This window comes from Dipodomys ordii, unplaced genomic scaffold (assembly GCF_000151885.1).
Source record: "Dipodomys ordii isolate 6190 unplaced genomic scaffold, Dord_2.0 Scaffold5, whole genome shotgun sequence".
NCBI lineage: Eukaryota > Metazoa > Chordata > Mammalia > Rodentia > Heteromyidae > Dipodomys > Dipodomys ordii.
The window spans coordinates 33429267-33456608 of NW_012267221.1; the positions used below are offsets into that span (position 1 = coordinate 33429267).

The 27342-nt window shown below is 35.6% G+C and overlaps 1 protein-coding gene across 1 annotated transcript in view; it reads left to right on the top strand.

The window, feature by feature from the left end:
- The window catches only part of Fsip2 (fibrous sheath interacting protein 2), an 81926-nt gene that overhangs the window by 39104 nt on the left and 15480 nt on the right, over positions 1-27342 (top strand). Inside the window, exons 16-19 of the mRNA XM_013027565.1 lie at positions 184-8938; positions 12015-21412; positions 24287-24784; positions 25877-25977. Coding sequence (XP_012883019.1) covers positions 184-8938; positions 12015-21412; positions 24287-24784; positions 25877-25977 — 18752 coding nt within the window. The remainder of the gene's footprint in view (positions 1-183; positions 8939-12014; positions 21413-24286; positions 24785-25876; positions 25978-27342) is intronic.

Genomic DNA, 27342 nt, shown 5'->3' on the forward strand with positions numbered 1-27342 from the left:
TTTTCTGTACTGTAGAATAAAAACCATCTTAAAACTAATCTGAAATTCTAAATAAAGTCATTACAATATTTTCTTTATAAACCATGATGGTATTCTGACTATGGAGTATTTGATGTTCAAAGCTGTGTGCTACCTTCATATCTCCAAACAACAATTACATAATTTCTTTTTTCCTTTTCCCAGGTAACCTCTGAAGAACTAAATAGCATAATTCACAATATAATGACGTGGGTTGTGGCTACAGTGACTAGTATATTATATCCAGCCATCACGAAGTATGAAGAAAGATTGAAACATAAGAGATACTCAGTGTCTGATGACTCTGACCTTTCTTCAGAGAGTTCAAGTTTCTGTAGTACATGCAGTGAAGAGTTCACATACCGACGCTTCACTCCCACTTCCGCTGTGGCCAAAACATTTCGAGAAGAGCCTGGTACACCTGTTGACATGTCAATGAAAAGACAGACTACACCTTTAAAACCTTCTTCTGACCTTGTAGAAAAAGCAGTTTTAGAGAAAACAGAACAAAGTGAAAGACAATCTATAACCTCCCAAATCGCATATAACAGAGCCAGCATTGTATCTCCAATACCAAATCTCAGGACTAGTAAATCTGATAGCCACCTTTTCACACCACTTGACACAGATACAAAGATATCTAAGGATGCTACCACAGAAACAGAAACCTTAGAGCCTTCAGTGACCAGCGATAAAAAAACAAAAGCTACAGATGAGATGAAGAACTTAAAGAATGTTTTTGTTAACTTTAAATGTCACTTGAAAGAGGAAACTCAAACGATCTTAGAGAGTGTCTTTCAGGAAATAATGTCGGACTTAACTCAGGCCATTCCCTCTCTTTCTTCTGTCACTGCTGAAGTTTATGTGGATCCTTCAGAGACTGATAAAGAAGAATTTCTCTCTGATGTTGATATATGCTCAGTAGCTTCTGAGATTGTGGAAAATATGCTTGAGAAGCTCGAGTCTGCTGTTGAGAAAAAGTGTTTTGAGATGTTTTCGCAAGAAGATTTGTCAATCAACATTGAAACAAGTTTATCCACGACTGGGGAATATTTCACATCAGTAAGTGGAAAACCTTCAGGAGAGTCTCTGGGCTTTAACTTAGAACCCATGCGTGACATTGCAGAGGATATGGTGCATGCGATTTTAGAAAAACTGTTGACTATTGCATCCTGTAAGAGAAGTGAACCTCCAAATGAAGACACAGTTAAACTTGTCGATCAGCAACAAAGGATGGACCCAACAGCTGTCAAGAAGAAATCCAGTTCTGAACCTGACATGGAAGCAAATTTAATTAAAGAAGAAGTACAAAATTTAATATCCAATATATTTTCCAGGCCCTCTTTGGTTGGTTATATAGAGGAAGCAATTAGTACTATACTAGGTTATGTACAAACTGAACTTAATAATGACAGACTTACAGCATCTGAAGAAACAGTAGTACTCCTTCAGTTACTCGATGATGTCCTAACTCAGCTTCATCCGGATCCAGTCAAAGCAGGAATTTGTCAAAGACGGAGACAACGCAGAATGAGGTATACTGACACTGAAGAGAAGTACAGACTTACTGGCTCTGGTTTATCTCAGTCTACTAGGTCCAAGAAACGACTCCCACTTGTTAATGTTCCAGGCATGGTCCTTTATTCTGACGATGAAAATGAAGAAATAGACAACATGGTAAAAAATGTACTTGAGTCGTCCTTCAAAGAAGAGGGAGTGAAATCACAAGAACCTATTCCTAATCCTTGGTTTGTTAAGGAAAATACTCGTTTTGAACACATGAAAAAGAGGAAACCATCTCCCAAGATTACCTCTGAATGCAAATATGCATTGGATGAATGGGGTAGTGATGAAGACATCTTAAAGGAAAAGCCATTTTTGAAAAAAGAGAATTCACTGTTCAGCCAAGATCAAAAGCATCAAATTGTAAAGACTTCAGAAAACATAGTTAAATGTATTTTAACAGACATGATCAAGGATCTACCTAGTGTTTCTCCTGATCACGTAGGTAATAAATTTAGCAAAAAAGTTTCAGTTTTTGTTTCAGAAGAATCTCAAGGACTGCCACATCAAGAAAGCACAGACAAGATAATTTCCGTGTCAGAAATTAATGAAGTAGCTGAAGAAATAATAGATGCTGTGTTAAATATACTTCATAAGTCATTAGTACACACCCCCACTACCACTTCATCCTCAGGTCGCCCAACTTTTCTGGATAGCTGTGATATTCCCCACAAAGTCAAGGTAACACCAAATAAGCAGTCGATAAACATATGGTTTGACAGTGAAAAGAAAATTAAATATTTATCTTCACTCAACACAGATTCTTCAAAGCCTTCTTGGTTAAGATCAGAAGAAAAGGAACCTCAACATGTAGGTGACATTACTGAAAATATCATTAATGCAATTTTTAATAGGTTAAGATCATTTGTTTGTCAAAAATTGCAAGTGAAACCCAAACCTTCACTTACTGAGAAATCTTCATTCAAATCTCAACTTATTACTTATACAACTAAAATAGTAAATGTTGTTTTACATTCTATCCAGAATGAACTGGAGTTGAGCAACGTCAAACACACCAAACCACATAAGAGTAAAAGAGTTTTTGCTGATTCTGATAAAACATTAGAATCACATGTAACAGATCTCAGTGATGATATCACAACAAGTCCATTGCTGAATTTGATTTATGAGATGCTGTCAAGTGGAAATGAAGATCAAAGAGGTGCCGCATTTGCTGTAGACAGGACAACGTCTGAAACTTCATATGACTCTGATGTTGATAAACAAAACATGTTGCCAAATATACAGGACAAAAAGGCTTTTCGTGAATATTTGGCTACTCCCTGTATGCGCCACAGTATCATAAGTGGAAAAGATATCAAAGAGAATGCTAATTTACAAGTGTTGGACAGAATTGGGGAAACACTCCATGAAATGGTAAGCAAACTCATGGATGCCCATCCTGAATCTAAAGCACCTTGTAGAAAACAAGAGAGAGAGAAGAAAAGAAAGGATCATCAAATGAGTGCTACATTGCAATCCAATATTCAACTCACTTCCAAAACCATTTTGGAATATATTGTTGCAAAATTATGTAGTGTTGACACAAATACTGAAGTTGCAAATTCAGGATGCAAGGCTGTTTTGGAATCTCTTGACATTGACAATTTATCATTTGGTTCAATTATTGAAGAAATGGCCAAGTGTACCAATGTAATATCTACCATACTTTCCAGCATGATGCAGGAGGATAATAAAGAGGTGATTAAAAGCAAAGTGAAAGATACTATTTTTGTGGAAACCACAACAAACATTTCCAAAGAACCGCACCCAACTAAACTGAAATCTGTTGCTTCAGATATTCTTACCACAGTTTTTGCTAAACTGGAAGGATTCACAAGTAGAAATTTGGAAACTCATGAGACTACTCATGATGACAAGAAAAAAGGCAATGACATGGACTCAAAATGTGGAAATGACAATTCTATGACAGATACACCTGAAGAATCATTGCACAGTGCTTTATATGCCCATGCAAAGAAGATATCAAGTGCTATTTTGAAAGCTGTTCAAACAGAAATAGGTGAGAAATCATCAGATTTAAAAACAGGTATAAACAAGCCACCTGAGACACAGACATTCATGAATTTGGTTAGTTTAATTTTAGAAGCAGTATCCTCAGATGAGTGTAATGAAACTGAAAGTAGAGACACTGAATCATATCACTACCATCCAGTTTATGGAAATTTTCTTCCTGGAGGAGCTGAATCAGATTCATTTTTCGACAATGATACCCATACAGAAGAAGAATACATTGGAGAAAGAGCAGCACTAAAAGAGAAAACTAAAACAGACTATCAACAACAGGTTCTAGAAAGAACCTTAAACAAAATTGAATTGAAGTTCAAGAAAGAACACAAGTCTCCAATTATTCCTATTATAAGAAATATTTTGAATGAAATTTTTCAAAACACTTTAATCAATCAACTGAATGAACTGTCTCTATCACCTTCTCATTTGAGTGCCATGCCTCACAGAGTTCAAGAGTCAACCACTCATGCATCTGACCCATTTGTGAATGAAATAATGGGTCTTTTAGTATCTGACACAGATGTATACATGGTGGCAAATGATGTTGTTAAAACTGTATTTCATAAACTTTGTTCTGCTGCCATCTTAGAAAGAAATATAAGCAAAAGGAGATGTGAGTTCATCGCTTTTTCAGCAAATGTTTCTTTTCATGAGCATAACTATGGAAGGAGCTCCTCTGTCACCATGTTGAACAGCAATCCAAGCACTCTTCAGTCTGGATTTAATGTTGACAGACAAACTACTGGAAATATAGGTGAAGATATTGTAAAATCAATATTAACAAATTTAGAAAGTTTTGCTACCTCCAAAGTAAATTCTCTCTTTTTTCCCCAAGTCAACTTCACAGTCCCAGTGACTTTACCCATTCAGCAGGATAAGACTACCTGGAGTAAAGCATTATCAGACAAGGACTCACAATCAAATGAGCAATTTTCTTGTTGTAAGGCAGATCATGGGAAGTCAGACTCATTGTGCCAACTCTCTTTGTCCAAATTAAATATTTATGCCACACAAGTAGCTAGGAAACTTTTACAAGGAATCAAGCATGAGTTAGATAAAGAGAGAGAAAGTTCTTCCTTGGATCAGAGCATTGTGGTTTCTGAAAATATTGCAAGTCAGGTTGTTGACACGGTGCTAGATATTGTATCATGTCAGAGTAAGTGTACAACACCCATTTCTGATAAAGAGAATGATAAAAATATACAAAAGAGTGTTACTGGAAAACTGTTAGAAAAGACTGAATATCGAAAAAGTCTTTGCTTTCAAATACAAGATACCACGGAAAGTATCTTGTACAACATTTATGAAAAACTTCATAATCAAAGTAATGTCACACCTGCTCTGAAATGTAGCACAGCTTTCAAACAGGCAGAAGAAAATACTGAATTGTTAATTGAAGATGAAAACAAGTTTATTCCTAAACTTTCAGTTTCCAAATCAGATGTCAGTTTGCTCTCTGGTGATATAGTAGATATTGTTCTCCATCACCTCAGTTCTGCTGTCACACTTGTTATAAATACAAAACTTCCTGATGCGCCAAGATTGACTTTCTGTGATATACTCCCAAAAGCAGAGGGACCACCATCTCTCTCTATAGAGTTAAAAACTAAAGAAAATTCAGAGCATTTTCTGTATTCCAGAAGTAAGGAATCAGCTACAGATGAGCAAAAAGACACCAAGAGAGTTGTTCTTAGCCCATGTGAAGAAAATGCTAACTTCATTACTGAAGCTATTTTTAATCGTTTAGAATCTTTTGCCACTGAAAGAATAGGTCTGTTAACTAATCGTGTTATGCAGCCTAAAGAAAAGTCACTTTTCAGCCAAGAATTAGAAAGCTGTAAAGAAGATGACAGCATTCTTCATGAGTCAAGCCAAGTAGAATCTGGTATTAATATGCAGAGAATATCAACACCCAAAAGCATTCTCAGACAAGGGCTTCCAGAGTCCACTTTTGCCAGTTACACAGTAAAACCTACATCCACAATTCATTTATCACAAGCTAACCTGATGGATGATGCTTACCTCCTTGCCAATGCCATTTTGAAGCTTATTAAAAGTGATTTTGACTTCAAAGTCCAAAGCATGAATCAATATCCAAACAGCATTTTATTTCAAGCAAATATTATGGTGAGTGAAACTGTTGAAAGTATCTTAAATATTTTGTGTAATAGGAGATCTACAAAGGAAAATCTTAAATTTTTACCATTAACTGTATCAAATGATATAGGTCTAGGACAAATAGCAAAGGACAGAGACAGCACTGTGTCAGTGTTCACCAATCCACTACATCAGAAACAAGTGGCATTGGAACTGGATAGCCAAAGAATTGTTTTGGAAGAGATATTTATGAGAAAGAAAGAATCAAGACAAAAAGAGAAAACTGAATTGCTCAGTGCAATCAAACAAATTTTGCATACATTGGATCAGCGAGCCATGGAAGTTATGGGACATTTGCCTGCATTAAATGAAGCCCCTCACATTTTATCTAACTCTAAAACATCCGATACAACACAAAAACATTCCCTTCAACCACATTTTTACAATGTAGCAAAAGATATAGTTGAGAATGTTCTGGGGGAAATGTACTCTCTTGTTATGACAACAGTATATAAAAATACTACAATTGCGGAAGAAGTAGAAATTCATGAAGACGATGTTTCACCAGTGATGTACACAGGTTTTAGAGACACTAAAGAAGCAAGAAAAAGAAGTAAATATGCAGAGAGTAGCAGTGCTTCTCTTTTAGAAGATACTTTTTTGCAATACTCACCTGTGCAAGTAGGAAAAGATTTAGTCCAAATGGTTTCCAATAAATTAACAAATTTTATCTCACGGCATGTGGAAGAGAGTTTATCCCCTGAAGCTTGCTCAAATGAGTTGCCACTTGTTAGACCACATAGTCATAAAGTTAGTCCGAAGGGCAGCCCTAAGCTAGGTTTTAAGACAAATTTAAAAGCAAAAGCGAAAGTCACCTCTTTGTCAAAATTTAAAACAAAAACCCACGTAGGACAAAGTGCTGGCAAGGTCAAAACCAAGATTAAGTTAGTTAACAGAGAGAAGACTCTGATAGATGGCCAATCCACGGCTGCAATGGGGCTGCCAAACATCCTACCAACAGGAGATGCCAAACACTTGCTGAAAACAAAATTGCCCACCTTGGAACTAATAATGTATGCCAAAGACATAATAAGTGTCATTTTGGAAACAATTCTAAAAGAACTTGAAAAGGTGACGGAAACTAGAGCAATGGCAAAAATGAAAACATTACCATCTGATCCAATCATGGAAGCAAGTAAAATAATTAACACAGTTTTGCAAGAATTGTATGCAACAAGTAACCACAGTTTGGCTTACCCAATAAAACTTTCTTCTCTGGATTCTCTCAAATGTTCACAGCATACAAGATCTTCTGCCAAAGCACAAGCATGTTTTTACTTAGAAAACGTTTCCTCACAACTAGAACAGATTTTTCCCAAGGAAGGTATATTAAAAAAAATGTTTGACAGATGGCAAATGGAAACGAATGATATGGAAAATGAAAAAGTTAAATTATTGATAATAGCTGAAAATATTTTGAAGAAAATTTCAGTAAGAGCAAAAGACTTAGAATATGCTATTTCACTTTTACATTTGCCAGTTCTTGAGGATTGTGCAATCAGATTGCATAATCAGGTCAAAGATAGTTCTACCAGAGCTGAAGATACCAAAACACAAATTAACAAATTTGGAAGGGAAATTGTGGAAATGCTATTTGAAAAATTACAGCTCTGCTTTTTGTCCCAGATGTCCAGTCAAGATAACAAAGAAACTCTAACAAATAGGAAAGAACACCTTACTGCTAACAGGAAACAGGGTTTTCCAAACAAGCAAGGCCCCGGCAGTTTACCAATCTGTTCCATGAAGATGAAAGACCAAATGTCCAGCAGCTCTAGACACCAAATTGTGGAAGAAATTGTCGAAAGGGTCTTAAACATGTTAGAGTCATTCGTGGACTTGCAATTTAAGCAATATGAGTTTTCTGATATCGTGAAAATGCCTATAGAAAATCTTTCTCAAATGCAACAGAGACTATTAGGTAAAAAACATTTGCCAAAATTACAACCACTGAAGAAGGTTTCTGATTTTTCTGACTCCAGTAGTATTATTTCCCAAGAAAACATACAGAATACCCTCCTCGAGGTTCATTTGTTTCATTCAGATTTACTTACATATGCTGTTGATATCGTCAGGGACATGCTTACTTTAATCAAGAATAAACTAGACAAAGAAATAAACCAAGTGGAACCCTCTTCAGTTAGCATATTGAAAGAGAATACTGTAGCCAGTGAGATCATTGGCACACTAATAGACCAATGTACTAACTTTCACAAGTCACTGATCAAAAACCTTCCAAACAAAAGTTTCTTTCCAAAAAATGAAAATGTTTACATTGTTAATCAGATTGAATTTGCATCTAAAATTAAAAAGCCTACATCAGCGCTACACAATGCTAGTTTGGAGGATAATCTTACACCAAGGAGTGGACCTGGTTTTGTGTTTAATTCAGAGGAAGATGCAGGGAAAAAATACGGACTTTCCTCAAGTTCACACTCATATGCCAGTTCCTACATACCGGAAACAATTAAAAGCTCAGAGTCAATGGAAAGGCCCAATTCAAAAACTATGGCATCACGTTTAACAAACAAATTACAGCACTACCACCTAAGGAATTCTAACTTTGGACATAGTGATACAGCTATGAACACAATCCCCGAAGGCAGTGTCTTAAAAAAGCTGTTTAAGAAAGTGAATGACTCCTCAGATGAAGCTTTTAGACAAGCCATGTCATTCATAGAGTTGGGAAAAGGTGGAAACCCAAAAGTGTTTCACTATGAGACTCTAAAACCAATGGTTGAACCAAATGAAATTCAGACAACAGTTTCTCCACTCAGAATCTGTTTAGCTGCAGAAAATATTGTCAATACTGTGTTGTCAAGCTCTGGTTTGCCATATCAACAGTACATGAATGACAATATGGAATCAATGAAACCATTTTTCATATCCAGAGGAAGAGGAAAAAAGGAAGAGAAAAACTTTCGTAGATTATGGTGTCAACCAATCAGCGGTATACCAGAAAAAGAAATTAACTACCCAGAAGCCTTGAGGAAAGATTGCTCTTTACTGCAAAAATGGCAAAAGAAGAACCCACCGATAAAAATAAAGACTTTGAAAGAAGTTGAAGTCATTGCTTTTGCTGATCATGAACTGGGTCCAAATGAAATTCATTTGGTAGCACGTCACGTCACTACATCTGTGGTCACACATTTGAAAAACTTCAAAACTAGAGGTAAGCATAACATCGCTTATTTTAAAAGCTAGTATAATTTGGGGAAAATGGAAAAAGATAATGTTTAAAAGATCTCTCTTTCAAGAATATGTATTCTCTGCTTTGCTGAACATAGCCTTAAAGGTGGGATGACTATTAATTTCTTTTTAGTCACTTATGCTGCCAAACAATGATTTTTAAAAAGTTAAGCATATCTAAAGTCTGAATATAAGGAGTAGGTTGTTTTGTATCTACATATTTGGAGATTGTTGCATGATTTTAAAGTGTTTTCAAAGTTCTTATCTCTGATTCCGCCATTACAATTTACACTAACCTTTCTGGAATTGCCACACTTCTGTTTTTGTTGGTTTTGTTTGTTTGTCAAGGTGATGTACAGAGGGGTTACAGCTACATAAATAAGGTAATAAGTACATTTCTTGTCAGTTATCCCTTCCCTCGTTTTTCTCCTCTCCCTTCCCTCTCCCCTACCACCAAGTTGTGGATCATTTCCAACATATTGTCTCGTGAATGTCACTGCTGCACTGGTTCCCCTCTCATCTTTTGTCTTACCAGTTTATTGTTCATCTTTCCCTCCCTAATTCAGATAAATGTATATACAATACATAGGTACAGGGATGGTAGGGGATAAACAAAGGAGGAGGTAACAACGCTTGAAAGGAAATGTACTCATTACCTTACTCATGCAACTGTAACCCCTCTGTACACTGTTTTTACAATAAAAAAAATTTTTTAAAGAAAAAAATACACAGGTACCAAAATCAAATACAGTGGCAAGAGAGGATATACCATAGGAGGAAGAACATACAAAAGGAACAAGGAATCACATAGTACATTAAAAACAACAACAAAAAAAAAAACCTCTTGTGTCCATGTCTTGGAGTTTATTTCACTTAGCATTGTCTTACATGATCATATGTACATAGTTTTTGAGCTATTCTCCTTATCTGCTAGGACTATCCTAGACATATACTAATTATTTCAAATGAGGGGAATTATGGAGCCTACGTTTCTTTGGGTCTGGCTTACTTCACTTAATATGATTTTTTTCCAAGTCTTTCCATTTCCTTATGAATGAGGGAATGTCATTTCTTCTGATGGAAGCATGGACTTTCGTTGTGTATATATAGCACATTTTCTTGATCCATTCATCTACTGAGGGATATTTGGGTTGGTTCCATATCTTAGCTATGGTGAAAATGCTGTGATAAGCATAGTTGTGCTGGTATCTAATTTAGTATGGCCTTCTTTGTGGTCATTTAGGTAAATGCCCAGAAGTGAGACTGCTGGATCATAGGAGAGCTCTAGGTGGAGTCTTTTGAGGAATCTCCATACTGCTTTCTAGAGTAATTGAACAAGTTTACACTCCCACCAACATTTAGCTACATGCCCTCCAGCATTTGTTGTTATTAGATCTTTTTATTATAGTCATTCTAACTGGGGTGAGGTGGAATCTCAAAGTTGTTTTGATTAGCATTTCTTTTATGGCCAGAGAAGTTGAGCATTTCTTCATGTGTCTCTTGGCCATTCTTATTTCCTCTTCAGAGAAGTCTCTGTTTAATCTTTAGCCAATTTATTAATGAGGCAGTTGTTTCTTTGAGGATTTGTTTTCAGGAGATTTAATTTTTTGAGTTCTAAGAATATTTTAGATATGAGGCCCTTGTCTGTTATATGACTAGTGAAAATCTTGTACCAGTCTGTGTGCTTTCCATTGAATTTTTCGTTATGTCCTTTGCCATGCAGAAGCTCTGCAGTTTCATGAAATCCCATTTGTCCAACCTTCCTTTGATTTGTTGTGTTTCTGGGTCTTTATTAAGAAAATTTTGGCATGTGCCAAGGAGTCCTAGAGTTTTTTCTATTCCTTCCTGTAATGTTTTGCTTTTACTTAGAGGTCCTTGATCCATTTGGAGTTGATTCTGGTGCAGGGTGATATATAAGGGTTTAACTTTAGTTTTCTATAGGTGTCTAACCAATTTGCCAGCACCATTTACTGAAGAGGCTGTCTTTCTTCCATCCTACTTTTTTGGCTTCCTTATTGAAGATTAGGTGGCTATAGGTCTGTGGGACCATTTCTAGCTCTTCAGTTCTTTTCCATTGGTCCTCAGGTCTGTTCTTGTACACCAGTATCTAGCTGTTTTGATTACTATGGCTTTGTAATAAAGTTAGAAGTTTGGTATTGATATTCTTCCAGCCCTGTTCTTGCTGCTAAGGATTGTTTTTGCCATTTGGGGTCTTTTATTGTTGCATATGAATTTTTTAATTGATTCTCCTTTTTCATTGAAGAATGAGGTTGGGATATTGATGGGTATTGCATTGAATTTGTAGATAGCCTTTGGCAGTATTGTCATTTTCACAACACTTCTGTTATCATCAAGGTAATAGATGATTACAGCTCCAAAATAGCTTTTTTTTTTGTCAGTCATGGGGCTTGAACTCTGGGCCTCGGTGCTGTGCCCCAGCTCTTCAGCTCAAGGCTAGCACTCTACCATGTGAGCCACAGTGTCACTTCCAGTTTTCTGGTGATTAATTGGAGATAAGAGTCTCATGAACTTTTCTGCCTGGGCTGACTTTGAACTGTGATCCTCAGATCTCAGCCTCTTGAGTAGCTAGAATTACAGGCATGCATCACTTAGCACCCAGCTCCATAATATCTTAAGAGTAACATGGCATGACATTAAACAATTTAACTAGTGTGTTTTAAAATAATTATAGGAAATTATTAAATATTCTGACAAAATATTTTAAAATATTTAAATCAGGCCTCCAGATATCACTGTAGATGTTTTAGGCTTGGAAAAGTAAGCCTGGAAAACACTTCTCTGCACAAAGATTGTCAGCTTCTTAGAATCTATTACCATTTAAGCAGGATCAACCTTGACAAATGACTATTTGAATTGGAAGAGAGATGATTACTTCCACACAAGAAACATGTATTTGAGGAAAATCCAACTTCTTTATTAGGTTTCTCTTTCCTTTTTCCAGATGTTCCACTGGAAAAATTTACTTGTGCATACCAATATACTGACATTTCCATATTTTCTTAATCCATGCCTAAAATAGTAATATTTTCTCTTTTAAGTTTCCACTGAAGAGAAGATATCCATTGTTTCCACACTGTCAAGGAAAAAATATGAATCAAGACATTCTCCAAGAAGCATATTCAATAATACTTCAATTAATCAATTTTGTGAATACCTCACTGAATCAGTCATTTGCAATTTAATATCAAGCATTTCTGATGGCACCAAAGAGTGCAAGGGAAAAAGCAACACATGGGAAATCCAAGAAGCAGCATTTAACACAATTATTTCAATTCATTCTCAAGTGCTTGAGACTAGGTCTCTTTGTATTGGAGATCTTGCTTTAAGTATTGCTGAAATCATTATTGACATTCTTTCTAGTGGTAACATTATAGAAGCTGATAGTGCACCACAAAAGTTTTCCATGAAAATCAAATACATCTACCGTCCAGGAGTAACTTCTTCTGATTTTGATAATTTCTTTCAGGATCTCTTAGCAGGTGTGATTCATGTAATGTCCAGAGAAATAGGAACAAATCACCACTTTGGAAATAATGCAAGAAACAAATCATTTTCAGTAGTTAGAAGCAATAGTATGTCCATTTGTAACAAAAGTAATACCACTGACAGTCAAACAGGCACCAAAGAACGAGAATCATATACTTATCAAATTGATCAACTTGTTCAAAAAAATAAATTAAATTATCTAGCACATAGGTTAGACAGCCTGATTGGTAGCCTAAAATCTCCTGAATCCAAAGAGGTAGTCAATAAAGTCTTTGATATTGTATTAGATTTATTTTTACCAGATGAAAACCCTGGTAGGGATATGGACTCTGGTAAAATAGCAAAGAGTTGTTTCTCCTCTTCAAGTATTCAAAGTAATAGAATACTTAAGAATAACCTAGGGCTCTCCCCTAAGTCAGTTTTTCTTCTCAACATTGTGTGTGAGAAGCTAATTAGAACACTTCTGGAGAAATACACAGGTACCTTCTCTCTTGAGAATAGGTCTTCTAGTGAAACATCAGCAGAAGGTCAACTTTTAAAAATACTTCAAAGTATGGAAGATGGAGATTTTGACTATCTTAGGAGATCAGTGGACTGTGAACAATTTCAAGGAAATTACATGTCAGATCTTTTGGAAAATATGGCAGAAATTGACCAAGATTTATTGTCATCAGATTGTATACTTACATTTATTTCCCACAGCTTAGTTAAGTCATTGATGGAGAAATTATCTAACAGTTTAGTACAAGCTCCTAAAAGCTCACGTTTTGAAAGCAAATATTTAAACTATGAAACGAGAGAAATGCAGTCCAAAAGGCCAGAGTTTATAGAATTAGAACACGTTAAGGGCCCTTTTGGAATCAGGACTTGTGACAGCAATCCTTCCGCCAGATCCTTAAATTCCAGTATGGCTAGCTCTAAAATCAAAGTACCATGTGGCAAGAAAGCTGCAGTAAAACCTTTTTGGTCACATTGTGGCAAACAAGAAACAAAGGAAATGAATACAATGCCCACTCCTCACAAGCTATACCAAAGAAGCACCAACACAGGTGTTTATTCAGCTACATTTTTGGAGGAAATCATTTCACAATTGTTTTTTAAACTCTCAACCTCATTGTGGAGAAAAAATAGAGGCATCATGGAAGCCCGGCTTAATATGGTAAACACATTATTTGTGAACAGTGTAGTAAATGAGTTCAATAATGCACATATCACTTTTCTACGGAATGCTGAAGAAAAGCTTTGTTTTCCACCAGTCCATACAGAAATTATTAGTAAAATTGTTGATTCAGTCCACTGTGATGTTTTACAACTGTATCAGTTAGAAGCCACTTACAATAATAATCTGACATGTGACAATACTCCAGTATCTGAACAAATATTCAATAGCCTACTGTTAGAGATTTTGGACTACCAACTCCCATCAAGAATCAGGAGAAGGTTCAGGCCTTGTTCCTATTACCCTCTCAATGCTGAAATCATACTTCGAAAACTTCAAAATAACCTATCAACATTTGTTTCCCAAGCCAGGTCTTCAGAAGTCTATAGCACTATGTTACCACACTCATTTTTAGAAGCTGTCATCAGAAAACTTTTGTCTCAGCTACTTCCTCCATCAATTTTATCATCTTTTTTGGAGAAAAAATATTTACAACATTCAGATTTTAATGAAATGTCTACCTACATAATAAATAAGGTTATGTCAGCCATTTCAAAACATAAAATCTGTTTAACTGTCTATGATAACCACAATCTATATACGAGAGAAAACCTTCAAAAGATGGTGGATTCTGTTTATAGTAATATTTTGCAAATGTCTGACTCTCTTGCTTCAGTACAGAAAAGTATAGTCAGCCGAAATCCAATTATGATTGATCAAATAGCCAGTTTCATTATCCAAGAGATAATTGAATGTCATCTCCAACCATTTTTGTGTGGAGAGGTTCTCTCTCGCTCAATGACACCACTAGATGCAGTATCTGATATGGTTAAGCAAGTTCTCAGTGAAGTCATAGAAAGCCATATGTCCCAGAGCTCATCCAACTGTAGTATTTACCCTAAAAAATTTGTAGGAGAAATTGTTTCCCGGCTCTTGTCTAAGATTTTTAACCCAAAGCTTAGCAGTGAAGTTGAGCTGGAAAACATAACCAGAAAAATTGTAAATACGGTGCATAACCATTTTGACAAAGCTAAAACTCATATTCCATGTAATGTCAAGGCACAATATTTTCCTGATAATGATACAGATATTGTGGATGAACTTGTCACTTCAGTTTATAGGAATGTCTTACAGCAGCATGGTTTCAATCCTGATATTGATGCAGAGTCTGAAAGTAGTGACATTTTTGTAGAAAATGTTAGCAAATTAATTATAAAAGCTCTTTCAAACTATCTTCTTCATCCTTTGTTTTCCGGTGATTTGTCAGCTTCTTCCTATTCTAACTCAGTGGCTGAGAATATTGTTCATGATATCCTTAGTAACTTCAGTATAACTAGCAAATCAAACCACAGTTTACCTCCATATAATACTTTACTGCCATACACATTTTTAGAAGATATGATTGAAACCTTATTATCAAGATTCTTCCCTTTTGAATCTAACATAGTACCAACCATGGAAAGTGCAAAGGATAAATCAAGAATGAATTATAATGAAATGGCTTCCAACCTAATCAGTGATATTAGGATGAAAATTTCCCAACATGAGATTGGTTTTTCAAAAGATGAAGAAGATACCAAACTTACTTATTCAGAAAATGAAGTTCAACATCTTGTGGACTCGGTATTCAAAAATATTTTACAGGGCTCTGAGTCTCAGGAATCACTACAGCAAAGTATTGCAAGCAGTAATGATGTCCTTATTGATAAAATGGCGGGTTTTATCATAAAATATATCTGTGAACAGCATCTCCAGCCATTTTTGGACAGAAAGTCATTAGCTTCTCCCTCATATACCTACAGTTATGATGAAGAAAGACAAAAGTCACTTTATGCCAGTGTTTATTCCTCAACTCTCTTGGAAGACGTGGTCTCTGGGGTTTTAAGCAAAATATTTCATAGGGTAGTAGGCATTGTGCAATTGCAAACCATAAAAAATTCAGATGATGAACTATTTGATAAAGCAGAAAAACTCATATGTTTGGTAATAGAGGAATTCTCAAATGCCAAAGTTAGCGTTGTAGATAATGCAGAAGAACAGTTGTGTTTGCCTTCAGTGGAGAGAGATGTGGTCAGAAATATCATTGACAGGGTATACAGCAATGTTTTAGAAGAACATGAAGTGGAAATTATATCTGATGAAGATTTTCTAAATAATACAAAGTCATTGGCTGCAAAGATAACTAAACTCATCCTGGCTGAAATTATTGATTTCCAGATTCACCCAAATCTAATAGAAAATCTGCCTTTTAAGTCATATTCCAAACTCAGCAAAAATGTTTTGATAAACAGAGTCCAATATGATATTACTAAGTCAAGGTTCCGGAGACAGGCTTCAACAATCTATACTACTATGTTATCACATATGCATTTGGAAAAAATAGTCACCCAACTTGTGTCTCAAATTAGTACATTCGCTCCCAGTTCAGAACTTGCACATACTTCTAAATCAGACTTAAATAATACAGTCGTGGAACTGATAAATGAGATCATGTCAATAATTTCAAAACATGCAATATGTATTACTAAACATGGGAATGGAAAACAAAGTATGATTTCAGAAAGAGATATACAGTCTATGGTTGATTCGATTTATGCTGATCTTTCTCAGTCAGATCTCTACCGGTCTCTCACAAGAGACAGAAAAGGTATAAGTAGTATACCTGTTTCAAAAATAGCAAGTTTCATCATAAAAGAAATATTTAACCATCATCTACAGTCATTTTTATCTGGAGATAAAACTCTCCTTTCAGCTTCAGTGGGTCAAACTCCCAAACAAAAAGTAGTAGAGATAAAAAAGAGAGATTTGTCTTTCATTGTGAATTCAGCTGTCTTTTTGGAGGAAGTAATTTCTGGGGTTTTGTGCAAGATTCTTCACTCATTTGTATGTAACGTCTTGCCTGACACAAATCCAGAGAGAGTAGAAGCCAAAATAACTGATATCGTTACAACATTAGTAAAATCCGTAGTTGTAGAGTTCATTGCATCAGAGATCTTGGTTGCAGATGACTTGGATAAAGATCTGTGTGTCTCAGAGGAATATAAAGACATGGTTGAAAAAACAGTCAACTCCGTTTATGAAAAAGTGTTAGATGAATATAAATCACTGGTTAAAGTATATGAGGTGATCCAAAGTGATGCTACCTGCCTTGGAAGGAAGATATATCATTTTCTACTGGAGGAAATTTATGACTATCATGTGCAGTCGTTAGTTTCAGGAGAATTAATGACTTCTTCCTACACTTCACCTCGAGCTGATAACATCATCAGAAATGTACTTAGCAAAATTTTGACAGATAACAATGCCCTACCATCCTGTGTTACTGTGTTTCCTCGCTGTCTTCTAGAGGATATGGTTGACAAGCTTCTAGTGCAAATCTTCCCTTCAAGTGACACAGCTCATGAAGTACAGAATAAAGCAGACACACCTGATGATGAATTTTCACATGCAGCTTCAAAATTGACTGAGGATATTATAAAAGAAATTTTTGAACATGAGATCCGACTTGCCACAGCAGAGGAGAATGCAGAAAGTATGCAACTAGGAGCCATTGAGAGTTTTGTTGACTCTATATGTAGTGATATTTTGAAAAAATCTGAATTCCAAGCTGAAGTAAAGAAGGATTCAGACAAAAAAAGAGGATCTTTTCTTAGTAAAATGGCTGGTTTCATTATGAGAGGAATCATGGATCACCACTTGCAACCATTTTTATATGAGAAAGAACCATCTTCCAAGGAGGTACCTGCTCATCACCAGCCCACTGCAGTTAAAAAATCTAAGAAAGAAAAGACACAGCCTTCTCTGTTTTCAGCTACATTTTTAGAAGATGTAATTGTTGACCTAGTTCACAAATTTTGTTCTTTCCCAGCTCTTCCTGAAAGTTCTAAGAAAAAGGAGATGCCAGAGGCAGATATTGTAGGGATGGCGATCAAGTTTGCAAACTCCCTCATTGGAGAATTTAGGAAAAGTGAAATTAAAGTTTTACCAAATGCTGAAGAAATATTTTCTTTTCCACCAATAGATAAAGAGACAATTGATACAATATCTAACTTTGTGTATGATCAGTTCATAGGGAAATTGAGCTCTAAGGACCTTCAGAAAGATAATGGTAACATTGTTATAGAAATGATTGCTGGTTTAGCAAAGAAGGCAATATCTGCTTTCAAGATTCAACCATTATTCTCAGGAGACTGGACTTCAACCTTCTTTTCATTTCTAGATCCAGATAACATCACTCAAAGGGTTCAGCTGCTACCACAAAGCACATTTACACAGATAACTAGATATGTAAAAGGGAAACAGCGTCCTTCAAATCAACTGCATAAACAAAGTTCTCTAATCTTCGATTCAAAAAAAAGGGTGCACAGTTTAGAAACCATTACAGATGCAATGCATAGTAAGAAAATTTTTGACACTAAAGAAGCCTCAGAGAAGAAAGTAGACATCCCAGATCCAATACTTAGCTCTTTAGCTGCCATTATGAAAAGCAATGTGATTAACCTGTCAGGGCCAGCTACAGGTGTTGTGAATAAAAAGGATGGAAGGAAACGGGAAATTTCCATCCAAAAGAATAATGAGCCTGTGTCAAATATTATTTCTACAACTACAAACAAGAAAATGCAGGAGACTCAGGAGCATTTGAGTGAAATTGAAAAGACAAAATCAGCTCCACAACATGCACAGAGTCAGGCTGACGAGATACAGCAACATTATTCAGGAGCAACTATTGACACAGACTATAAGGAGAAAACACAAAGGTCAGATTTTGAAGTAGACATTGAAAAGAAGATTGGCAGTCCTGGAAGCTCAATAAAACTAGATGGCAAGACCACTGAATTACATTATTCAAAGAAGATAATTGAGCCCAAAACGAGAAATGTGGGGACTACCACAGAGAAAACTGCAAAAATAACTGAAAAGGCAAGCAAAAAGGAAAGAAGAAACTTTCAGGGTCAAACAGGTATGGATGAGGCACCATATGCAGATTATGGAAGTGTTCAAAATGTCATTGAAAACATTTATGACAATGTTTTACAAATGTCCTTCCCTGAAGAACAATTCGAAATTACAAAACTCAAATGTAAAACAAGCTCCCTAGGGGATAAACCTGGCAGAGATTTGGCATGGTCTGGCTCCGTTATAACAATGGACTTATCCCCCTCAAGCCATCAAAAAATCCCTGACAATGAGAAAGAAAGTACAGAGAAAGGGAATGAGGAAAAGAAAGAAAAAGAGAAAGTAAGTGAGAAAGAAGTACAACGTAAGCTGAGTAATGAACTAGACGCCCAAGACAATAAACCTGGAGTTTTTCCTGCTAAATTTCTAGAAGACGTTGTTGTTGAATTGGTTAACAAATTAATCTTCTCTTCCTCACCCAAAGCACAAGTAAGTGATAAGTATCCAGATGTTAATAACAAGCAACATCAGGCTTCTCTCTATGACATAGCTTTAAAACTTGTTGATTCCCTGTTGAAGGAGTTTTCAGATGCACAGATTAAGGTGTTTAGGCCTGACAAAGAAAAAGAGCTTTTCTCATGTGCAAGCAAAGAACATTTGACTGATGTACTACCTCCAAAACATAAAGAACCAACAAAAGAAGAATCTAGCTTTGAGATGAAAATGGAGGGTAAAATGCCACAGACGTATAAATTGACTCCAAAATCCTCTTCAGATATGGTATCTGTTGTAGATAAGGTACCAGAAATGGATAAAACATTAGTTAACAAAGTTGTTCACTCAACACTTTGCAGTGTTTTGAAGGAACATAGTTCTCAAGAATCTATTTGTGAGGATATCAATCATAATGGGGAACATTTTGCTCAAAAACTAACTAGTTCAGTGATAAATGAAATTTTTCAGCAGCAACTTAACTTCCTATTTGGTGATGGCATTCCAATTTCAGCATTTTTGCCTCTGGAATCTAAAGAGATTGTCAGAAAGATCCAAAGAGTGGCTCAGACTGCCAGTAAAGAATGTCAGACTTCATCGCCATATACCATACTGTTACCCTACAAATTTTTAGAGGATGTGATTTCTGCTCTTCTATTTAAAATCTTCCCCCAAATACCTGACACTAGCACCAGAGAAATCTCTGAGGACAATGCATACACAGAACTCGAATTTTGTCAAATGAAGTTAGTAAGTACAATTGCAGAACAGATTGCCAAAGATGAAGATATGATTATACAGTATGTCGAGTCATTACATCCCAATGATGATGAGATTACTCAATTAGTGGCACAGTCCATTTATAATAACCTTTTGCCTCAATTTGGATCAGACGAGATCATAAAGAATTGCATCACCAGTGGATGTAGGCTCCTTTCAGACTCCATAGTCGAATTAGTTGTACGGGAAGTGGCTGGCAATCAGTTGCAGAACTATTTCTCTGGAGAGTTAACTCCCCATCAGTGCGCAGAAGTTGACAGTGTTGTTGAAAATATCCTTGAAAATGTCATCCGAACTGTCCCACCTCCACCCCCACGGGCTCACAAGCTCTCTCGTAATGTAATAGAAGAAATTGCAGTAAACTTTTTATCAAAGCTTTTTGCCATGTTTCCAAAAGGGGATAAGGAAATAACCAAATCTCTAGAAATGGAAATGGAAAAAATGACCTCAAAAATATTAAATTCATTCCAAGAATTTATCTGCAAAAGTAAGATCAAATTTGCACAACCAGATAAGGAATCACCTGTACCTTTAGCTGACAAAGCAATTATTGAAAAAGTAGTTAATGCTGTTTATACCAATGTCTTAAAACACTCTGGCTCTCCTACTTCTATATTTAAAGACTTGCTGGGGAAGGGCAATGCCCTTTCTGATATAATAGGTTGTTTAATGGTGAAGGAAATCTCTAATTCTGAATTTCAGCCTCAGGAAGAGGAAGAAGTATCAAATACAGAGTTAGTTCTGGAAGCTGTCAAAATAGTAGAAAAAGTAGTCAAAATTATCAATGAACTGAAATCCCAGAAGTCCTCATCCAGTAAACATTCTCTGTTAGATGGCCAGATTTTAGAAGAAGCATTGGCCCTGTTCTTGGCTAAACTACAAGTACTACCAAATGCTGAAAGCAAACATGCAAGCATCTTATCAAAGCCTGATTTAAACAAAATTGCAACTCAACTGACAAAATCTGTATCAACGGAAATTGACAGAACTAATATTAGCCTTGTAACTGCCTATCCTGGGGAGCATTGTTTAACGCCACATGATATGGAAATGGTTACTCAGGTTATTGATTCAATATATAGTAACATATTACAACAATCTGGAACCCTTAAAGAGCTTTATGATATGAGACGTGCAAATACAGCCTTTCCTAAAAAGGTGGCAAGCCTGATTATCGATGAGGTCTTAAAAGTTCAATTAGACAGTGTTCTCTCAAGTAATTCTGCCCCCTTTGGAGAGCTAGACATCAGAAGGATTGTTAAAAAGGCACAAAATCACATTGCAAGTGTGAACTCTGACTCTGATAAAGAACAACAGTCAGATGAAGAAACATTTGGAGACTCTTTACCAATTAAAATAGTTCCATATATCAGGGAAAAACCCATCAAAATTGATCCAAACATTGTTGCACAACACTTAGCAGTACTCTCCATAAAAACCCAACCAATTGAACAACTTCAGATGGACTGTTTAAAGAGAACTGGACATAGTATAGCAGAACTGAGAAAAGCATCAATAACTGGGAGAAATCACTCCTCCCTCTCATCTAATTTAGAAGAGAGGATAAAAGAAAGACGGACCTCACTGGATAAGACCGGACGACTGGATGTAGCACCTTGTGAGGTAAGTGCAAATGCAATAGTGAAGATCAAGTGGTGATTGCCTTCCTCAAATAAGCGCATGGGAAAGCGTGTTTGTTGTTTTTGCCTTTGCCAACAGAGCTTGGTTGCCTCATTTCATTCAAGCCCACATATGAACTACAAGGACCTCCTGTGTCAATTCAGTAATTCATTCTAAAGGTCTCAAGCTAGGATTTTAGATAATTTACTTCAATTTCTCCCTTTTTTTGAATAATGAATATATATATATACATATATATATATGTATATGTGTGTGTGTGTGTGTGTGTGTGTGTGTGTGTGTTTGTGTGTGTAGAGAGAGACAGAAAGACAGACAGACAGACAGATATAAGTACAACTATATCCCTAACAATTACACCAGGCCTAATGAAGGTACTATCATTTGAAGATTTAAAAGAAATGCAATCATGTGTAATTCCTACACTTCTAGGATTCCTTTTGCTCTTCATTAGAGCCATCTAAACGTATTCAAAAAGGCTAATTAGTAGAACACCAGGACAAGTGAACTTGCCTAAAATAGTTTTAATTCTCAAATTTAAGATTCCATAGTAATTCTTTCTTTTAGCAATATTCTTCATCAGGCATTAAACTACAAACTACATAGGTTACAGGTGTTCTTAAATTTTCACTTAAACCTTGATTTTTGTCATTTAGTCTCTGCTTTCAAAATGAGCACATTTTCTTTTTAATGCTTTGTTCTAAACCCAGGCACCTTAGGGCTCCTATTTTCATCTGGTATAGGCAGAAAATTCTGTCATGTAGCCAACATATTAAACTGAGACTCTGAAGTATGAAAGAATTAAAGGCAACCATAAATAAACACAACAGAATTGGCTATGTCCACTTAGTAATTCAGTCTGTATCCTGGAGAGTGAGTAAAGTTTTATAGAACTCTAGTGTTTGGAGCATTAACATGGAGGGAATTTTTTTTCCAGGACTATTCTGCAATCCATTGAATTAAGTCTCAAAGCTTATGATTAAGTCCACAGTACTTTAAGTTATCAAATTCAAATACTGATTATCATAGACTGATACTCCTGTAAACCTTTTCATCCTAATTGTTTTGGAATACCATGAGCTCTTTTAGTTAGTATAAAATGTTCCCTTCCCTCTGAATTCTCATTACACTACACTGTTTCCTGGTATTTATTTGTAGATAAGTAATCCATTGAGAGTAAAACTTGTAAAAACTGACTAGACAGTAATGCCAGTTTTTAACTTTCAGTTACCTACTCTCTCTACATAGATCACTTATATGCTGCAGAAAGAATTAGGCAGTTAGGTACACCAAAACATATTATCTGTGCCCTTTTAAATTAGAAAGAAGGACATCCTAAGAGCTCTTTTTTTTAAAGCAGTAGTCATGAGCCAATCTGAGGATGAGTTAGAGTTACCTTCTACAAGCAACAGAGAATATAAAGAACAGTAGATCAGGCCAGATATGGAGACACGTGGCTCTACATCAAGCTTAATTCTCCACCATCTACTGTCAGTTCACCATATTATTATTATGTGTTAATATGAATATTAATACATAGGCAAAAACAGATTCTCAAATTAAATATCATGATGTGAGGATTTTCTTATCCAATCCAAGATACTTATTTTGGTTTTATGAAGTTGCTTTAAATAGTTTATTTTCATATAAACAGTCAGACTCAAAGGTTAACTTGCAAAGTTACAGAGGAAGATTGAATCTAAGATGATTATATAATTAAGTGGTATGTAGCATGGTCAAAAGCTAAGGAAATGGGTTAATTCTTTTTAGTTATCTTTTAAAATATATTTTGTTCATATGCTAGTATTGGGGCTTCAATGCAGGGTGACAGGATTGGGATTTTTGCTGAAGACTATGGCTCTATTACTTGAGGCACAGCTTGACTTCTAGTTTTTTGCTAGTTAAAGATACGTTTGTTTCAGATCTGTCTTCCCAAGCTGGCTTCAAATATCAGTTTTTCCTTTCTCAGTCTCTTGTGTTGCTATGATTAGAGTTAGGAGACTCTGGAACTCAGTTTTTAAAAATCTCTCTTTTCACCAGGAAGGTGAAAAAATAGGATATATATATATATATATATATATATATATATATATATATGGAAAATATAGAGTAAAAGTCCAAAGACTAAAATTTTCCCCATAACCTCTCTCTCTCTCTCTCTCTCTCTCTCTCTCTCTCTACACACACACACACACACACACACACACACACTCTCTCTCTCTCTCTCTCTCTCTCTCTCCTCTTTTGTCAGTCATGGGGCCTGAACTCTGGGCCAGGGCACTATTCCTCAGCTCAGCTCAAGGCTAGCTCCCTACCACTTGAGCCACAGCACCACTTCTGGCTTTTTTCTGCTTATGAGGTGTTGAGGAATCGAACCCAGGGTCTCATGCATGCAAAGCAAGCACTCTACCACTGAGCCAATTTCCCAGCCCCCTCCTCATATCTTTTAAAGTAGACATTAGATGATTGTCTGCTTTCTTTAAAATACATGCATTTACATTTCTCTATGATTTTCTGCCTAAGATTAAAAACAGTTGTCTATTTTTTCATGAAACCTTCAAAAGAAATGATGAAAAATGATAGCAACAAAATTATTTTTAACAAAATGCAAAATTTAAGAAAGAAAATTCATGTTAGACATATTTTAGACTAAGAGTAGATAAATGTGAATTCAATGTAAAGGAAATAATAACACTAGAAACTATTATCATTTTCATGTGGTTCATCCTGTTGCAATACTATTTTACTGAAAAGCAGCATCTGAAGATATTAAAATAAAAATAAAATAACCATATTAAAAAGAATTAGAGGAGTAATGATTAAAACTTATTTTTGTTGTTTTTGTGCTTTCAATTTCAGGCTGTTTGCAGAAATTCATTTATGAATATGAACAAGCCTGATATCACCAAGATAGAGCTTTTAAAAGATGTTCGAAGCAAAAAAGATCTGATCATTCGGTTAGTAGCTCATGATATTAATCAAGTATCTTCAGAAACAAGCGGAGACGATGAAATAGGTTCTGATGAAGAAGAATTGGTTTTAAGAGAGTTTGTTGCCGAAGAGGGTTTAAGAAAAATATCTGAAGCTCAAGAAAGCCAAGTCCTGAAGTCAGAAGAAAGCAATGTAGCATCACCTAAGTCAACAATAAGTGCAAAGAGCCTGAGGAAGCTTTTATCGCTAAGCAATTGTTGTCAGTCTGAAAGTAGTGTGGCCATCAGAAAGACTGAAGCACCCATAAGGCGGGCTGTGGAAACTGATGAAAGAGGTGTTAAGAGATCTGTTGGTATGCTTGACATGGTGTCTTCCAAAAGCTTGGCTGAAGCTAACCTTCCTCGAGGGAAAAAAATGCACCACAAGGTGAGTAAGAAAAATGATTGTGAGAGACTGAAAAAGGTAGAGAACTTCACAGATTCTGTGCTAGAAGGTTCAGAACAGCATCCTACTAAAACTATAGTTACTCACAATAACAAGGCAAGTAATTAATAGATAATAGCACTGGGTTGAGAAATCCGGTAACAGAAACCTAGATTAACTAGCTAGCAAACAAAAAGAGGAGATGGAAATAGTTAAGAGAAAGGAATAAACCAGAAATTATTGTTTCACATACATTCTAGTCTTATTATATCTAAATTAAGTTTGAAAATTACCATTAGGCATTTCTTTCAGGGAGATGCATGCCGGTAGGATGGGACTAGAAGCCTTGAGAGAAGTCTGGTTGACAGGTTTCATAGAAAAGCAGATCATTGCCTAGAAGGTGTGGGACTCTGGGTTTAACCCATAGCACTGAAAGGAAAAATCCAAGTTTGAATGTTGACTCACTCATTAGCTATGTGATCTCTTTAGACAAATATTTAACTTTCTTCTTTAGAAAGTTTTAGCAAATTTGCCCAAACTTAACAGGTTCATTGAAAATATGCTTACTATCACAAGTACATTGAGCCAGTATACCCTACTATCATCCTGGTGACTACTTCCTGTTACTGCTTTCAAATGCTGATTCTCAATATTTTACTGTCAAAAAATGTTTACTATATCGGTCTGGGGAGAATTTATCGTGTAGGATTTCCTAATGAGACCATTCTCTTGAGTCATAAATTTGCAGCAGTTCCCAAGTTATCAAAAAAGAAACCTAAAATGAACCATGAGATGTGAACAGATAACTTTAGTCAATTTAGAAGCACATGATCTTCCAAGAAGAGATTATTGTATGTGTTAAGATGAGTAACTTGTGTTAAGATGAGTAACCTCAATACCATAGAACACCTTCACTGAGTCATTCTAATATTGGAAGAGACATTTTAATTACAGCTATAGGGCTTATCTTTTAAGTAAGGTAAGTTAAGATTTAGGTCTAAAATTTTTCTCAATAAGGTATATATAAGACAAAAAAAAGGTCCAGTAAGATGTCAAACTCTATTTTGTATATCACCTGATTTGCATTTTTTTCAGAAAGAAGAATTAATCCCAATTAATGAACCACCACATTACCTAATACACAGAATTATGAGTTCATCTTCATACAATCAAGAAGATCTTATTTCATCTGCCAGGTACATTCAATTAATGTAATATTAATATAGAAATCTTCCATTGCTATAGGATATATAACAAGTACAGAACATCTGGGAGAGCAGTCATTGGCCAAGTATTCAATTTTAGACCTCCTTATTCCCTTCTTTCATTCTCTCCCCACTGTGGAAAAGTCCTCGTATTCTCTTCCTTCCCACTTTCTCCTTTCTAGTGACCTAACCTCTATATTATTGAGATCTGCTTTTATATGTATTCATATCTTGGATCAAGAGCTTGCTAGTATGTTGAGGCAGTTTTTTAATCTGTGAAATAGCCATTGGGTCAAAATTAGAATGTATATAATCGGAACAAAAGGATCTCTGCTCATCTCTCAAGTAAGTGAACCATTTCAGTGTATAGCATTACTATAAAAATAATACAAAGATAAAAGGAAAAATGTAAGATGAAACATCTAGAAAACAATTGTTGGATATGGACCATTAACAATGGGTACCTTTACATGACAGAAAGAGAAAACATGGAGCAGAGTGTCCTGTAGACTCAAAATCTGATCAACAACTCTAAAAACACCCAGCATTTTGCAAAACTAAAAACAAAATTGTGACCTGGAAAAGATGACTTTCCTGTATGGGGAAGAACTGAGAACACAGAGGAAAGCTTAGTTTTACTTCCTCCCCCATTTAACACAATGGGATGGTGTTGATATGAATGTGACACCACTTTGGAGTACCTGTCTAGCCTCATATTGGATATTTCTTTATACAAAATTATTTTAATATAAATAGTATTAATGCCAGCAACTCTATTATTTGCATAAGTAAAGGAGAGGAAAGGGATACAGGTAATAACTCAATACAAATAAATTTAGAATAAGATGGTATCAGGAAGTTCTAAGGTATTGCTTTTCAGTGAAAATAAAAAACAACTACAAAGTCACTAAGACAATTTTCTAACTGTATGGAAGCCTATCAAATATTCACAACAAATATTTAAACACTTAATCAAGAAAGGGCAACCCTGAAAATAGTAGAGAAAACCCCTATGGGATTCTACTTATTCTTACCAAACCTCTTGTCACCATAGCACAATGTAGTTAGGAGGAAGCAGCCACTACCTTATGACCCACTCCCCCAGAAGGCACTAGTTTACAATGCTTTGAGCCAACGCTAGTTATCCTAAGAAAGTTATTTAATAGGATATATAAATCTCTGAGAATTAGAGCAAAATTCTAACTTAATCTTTCATTCAATCCAAGAACATTGGGAAGGTAAATCATATGTAGGGACCCAGGAAAGCATATGCTCAAAAAAGATATGAGATATTAACACTCCACTTGAGAGACTCTTCTCATGTTTATTATCCCACTAATTACTAAAGGATACTCA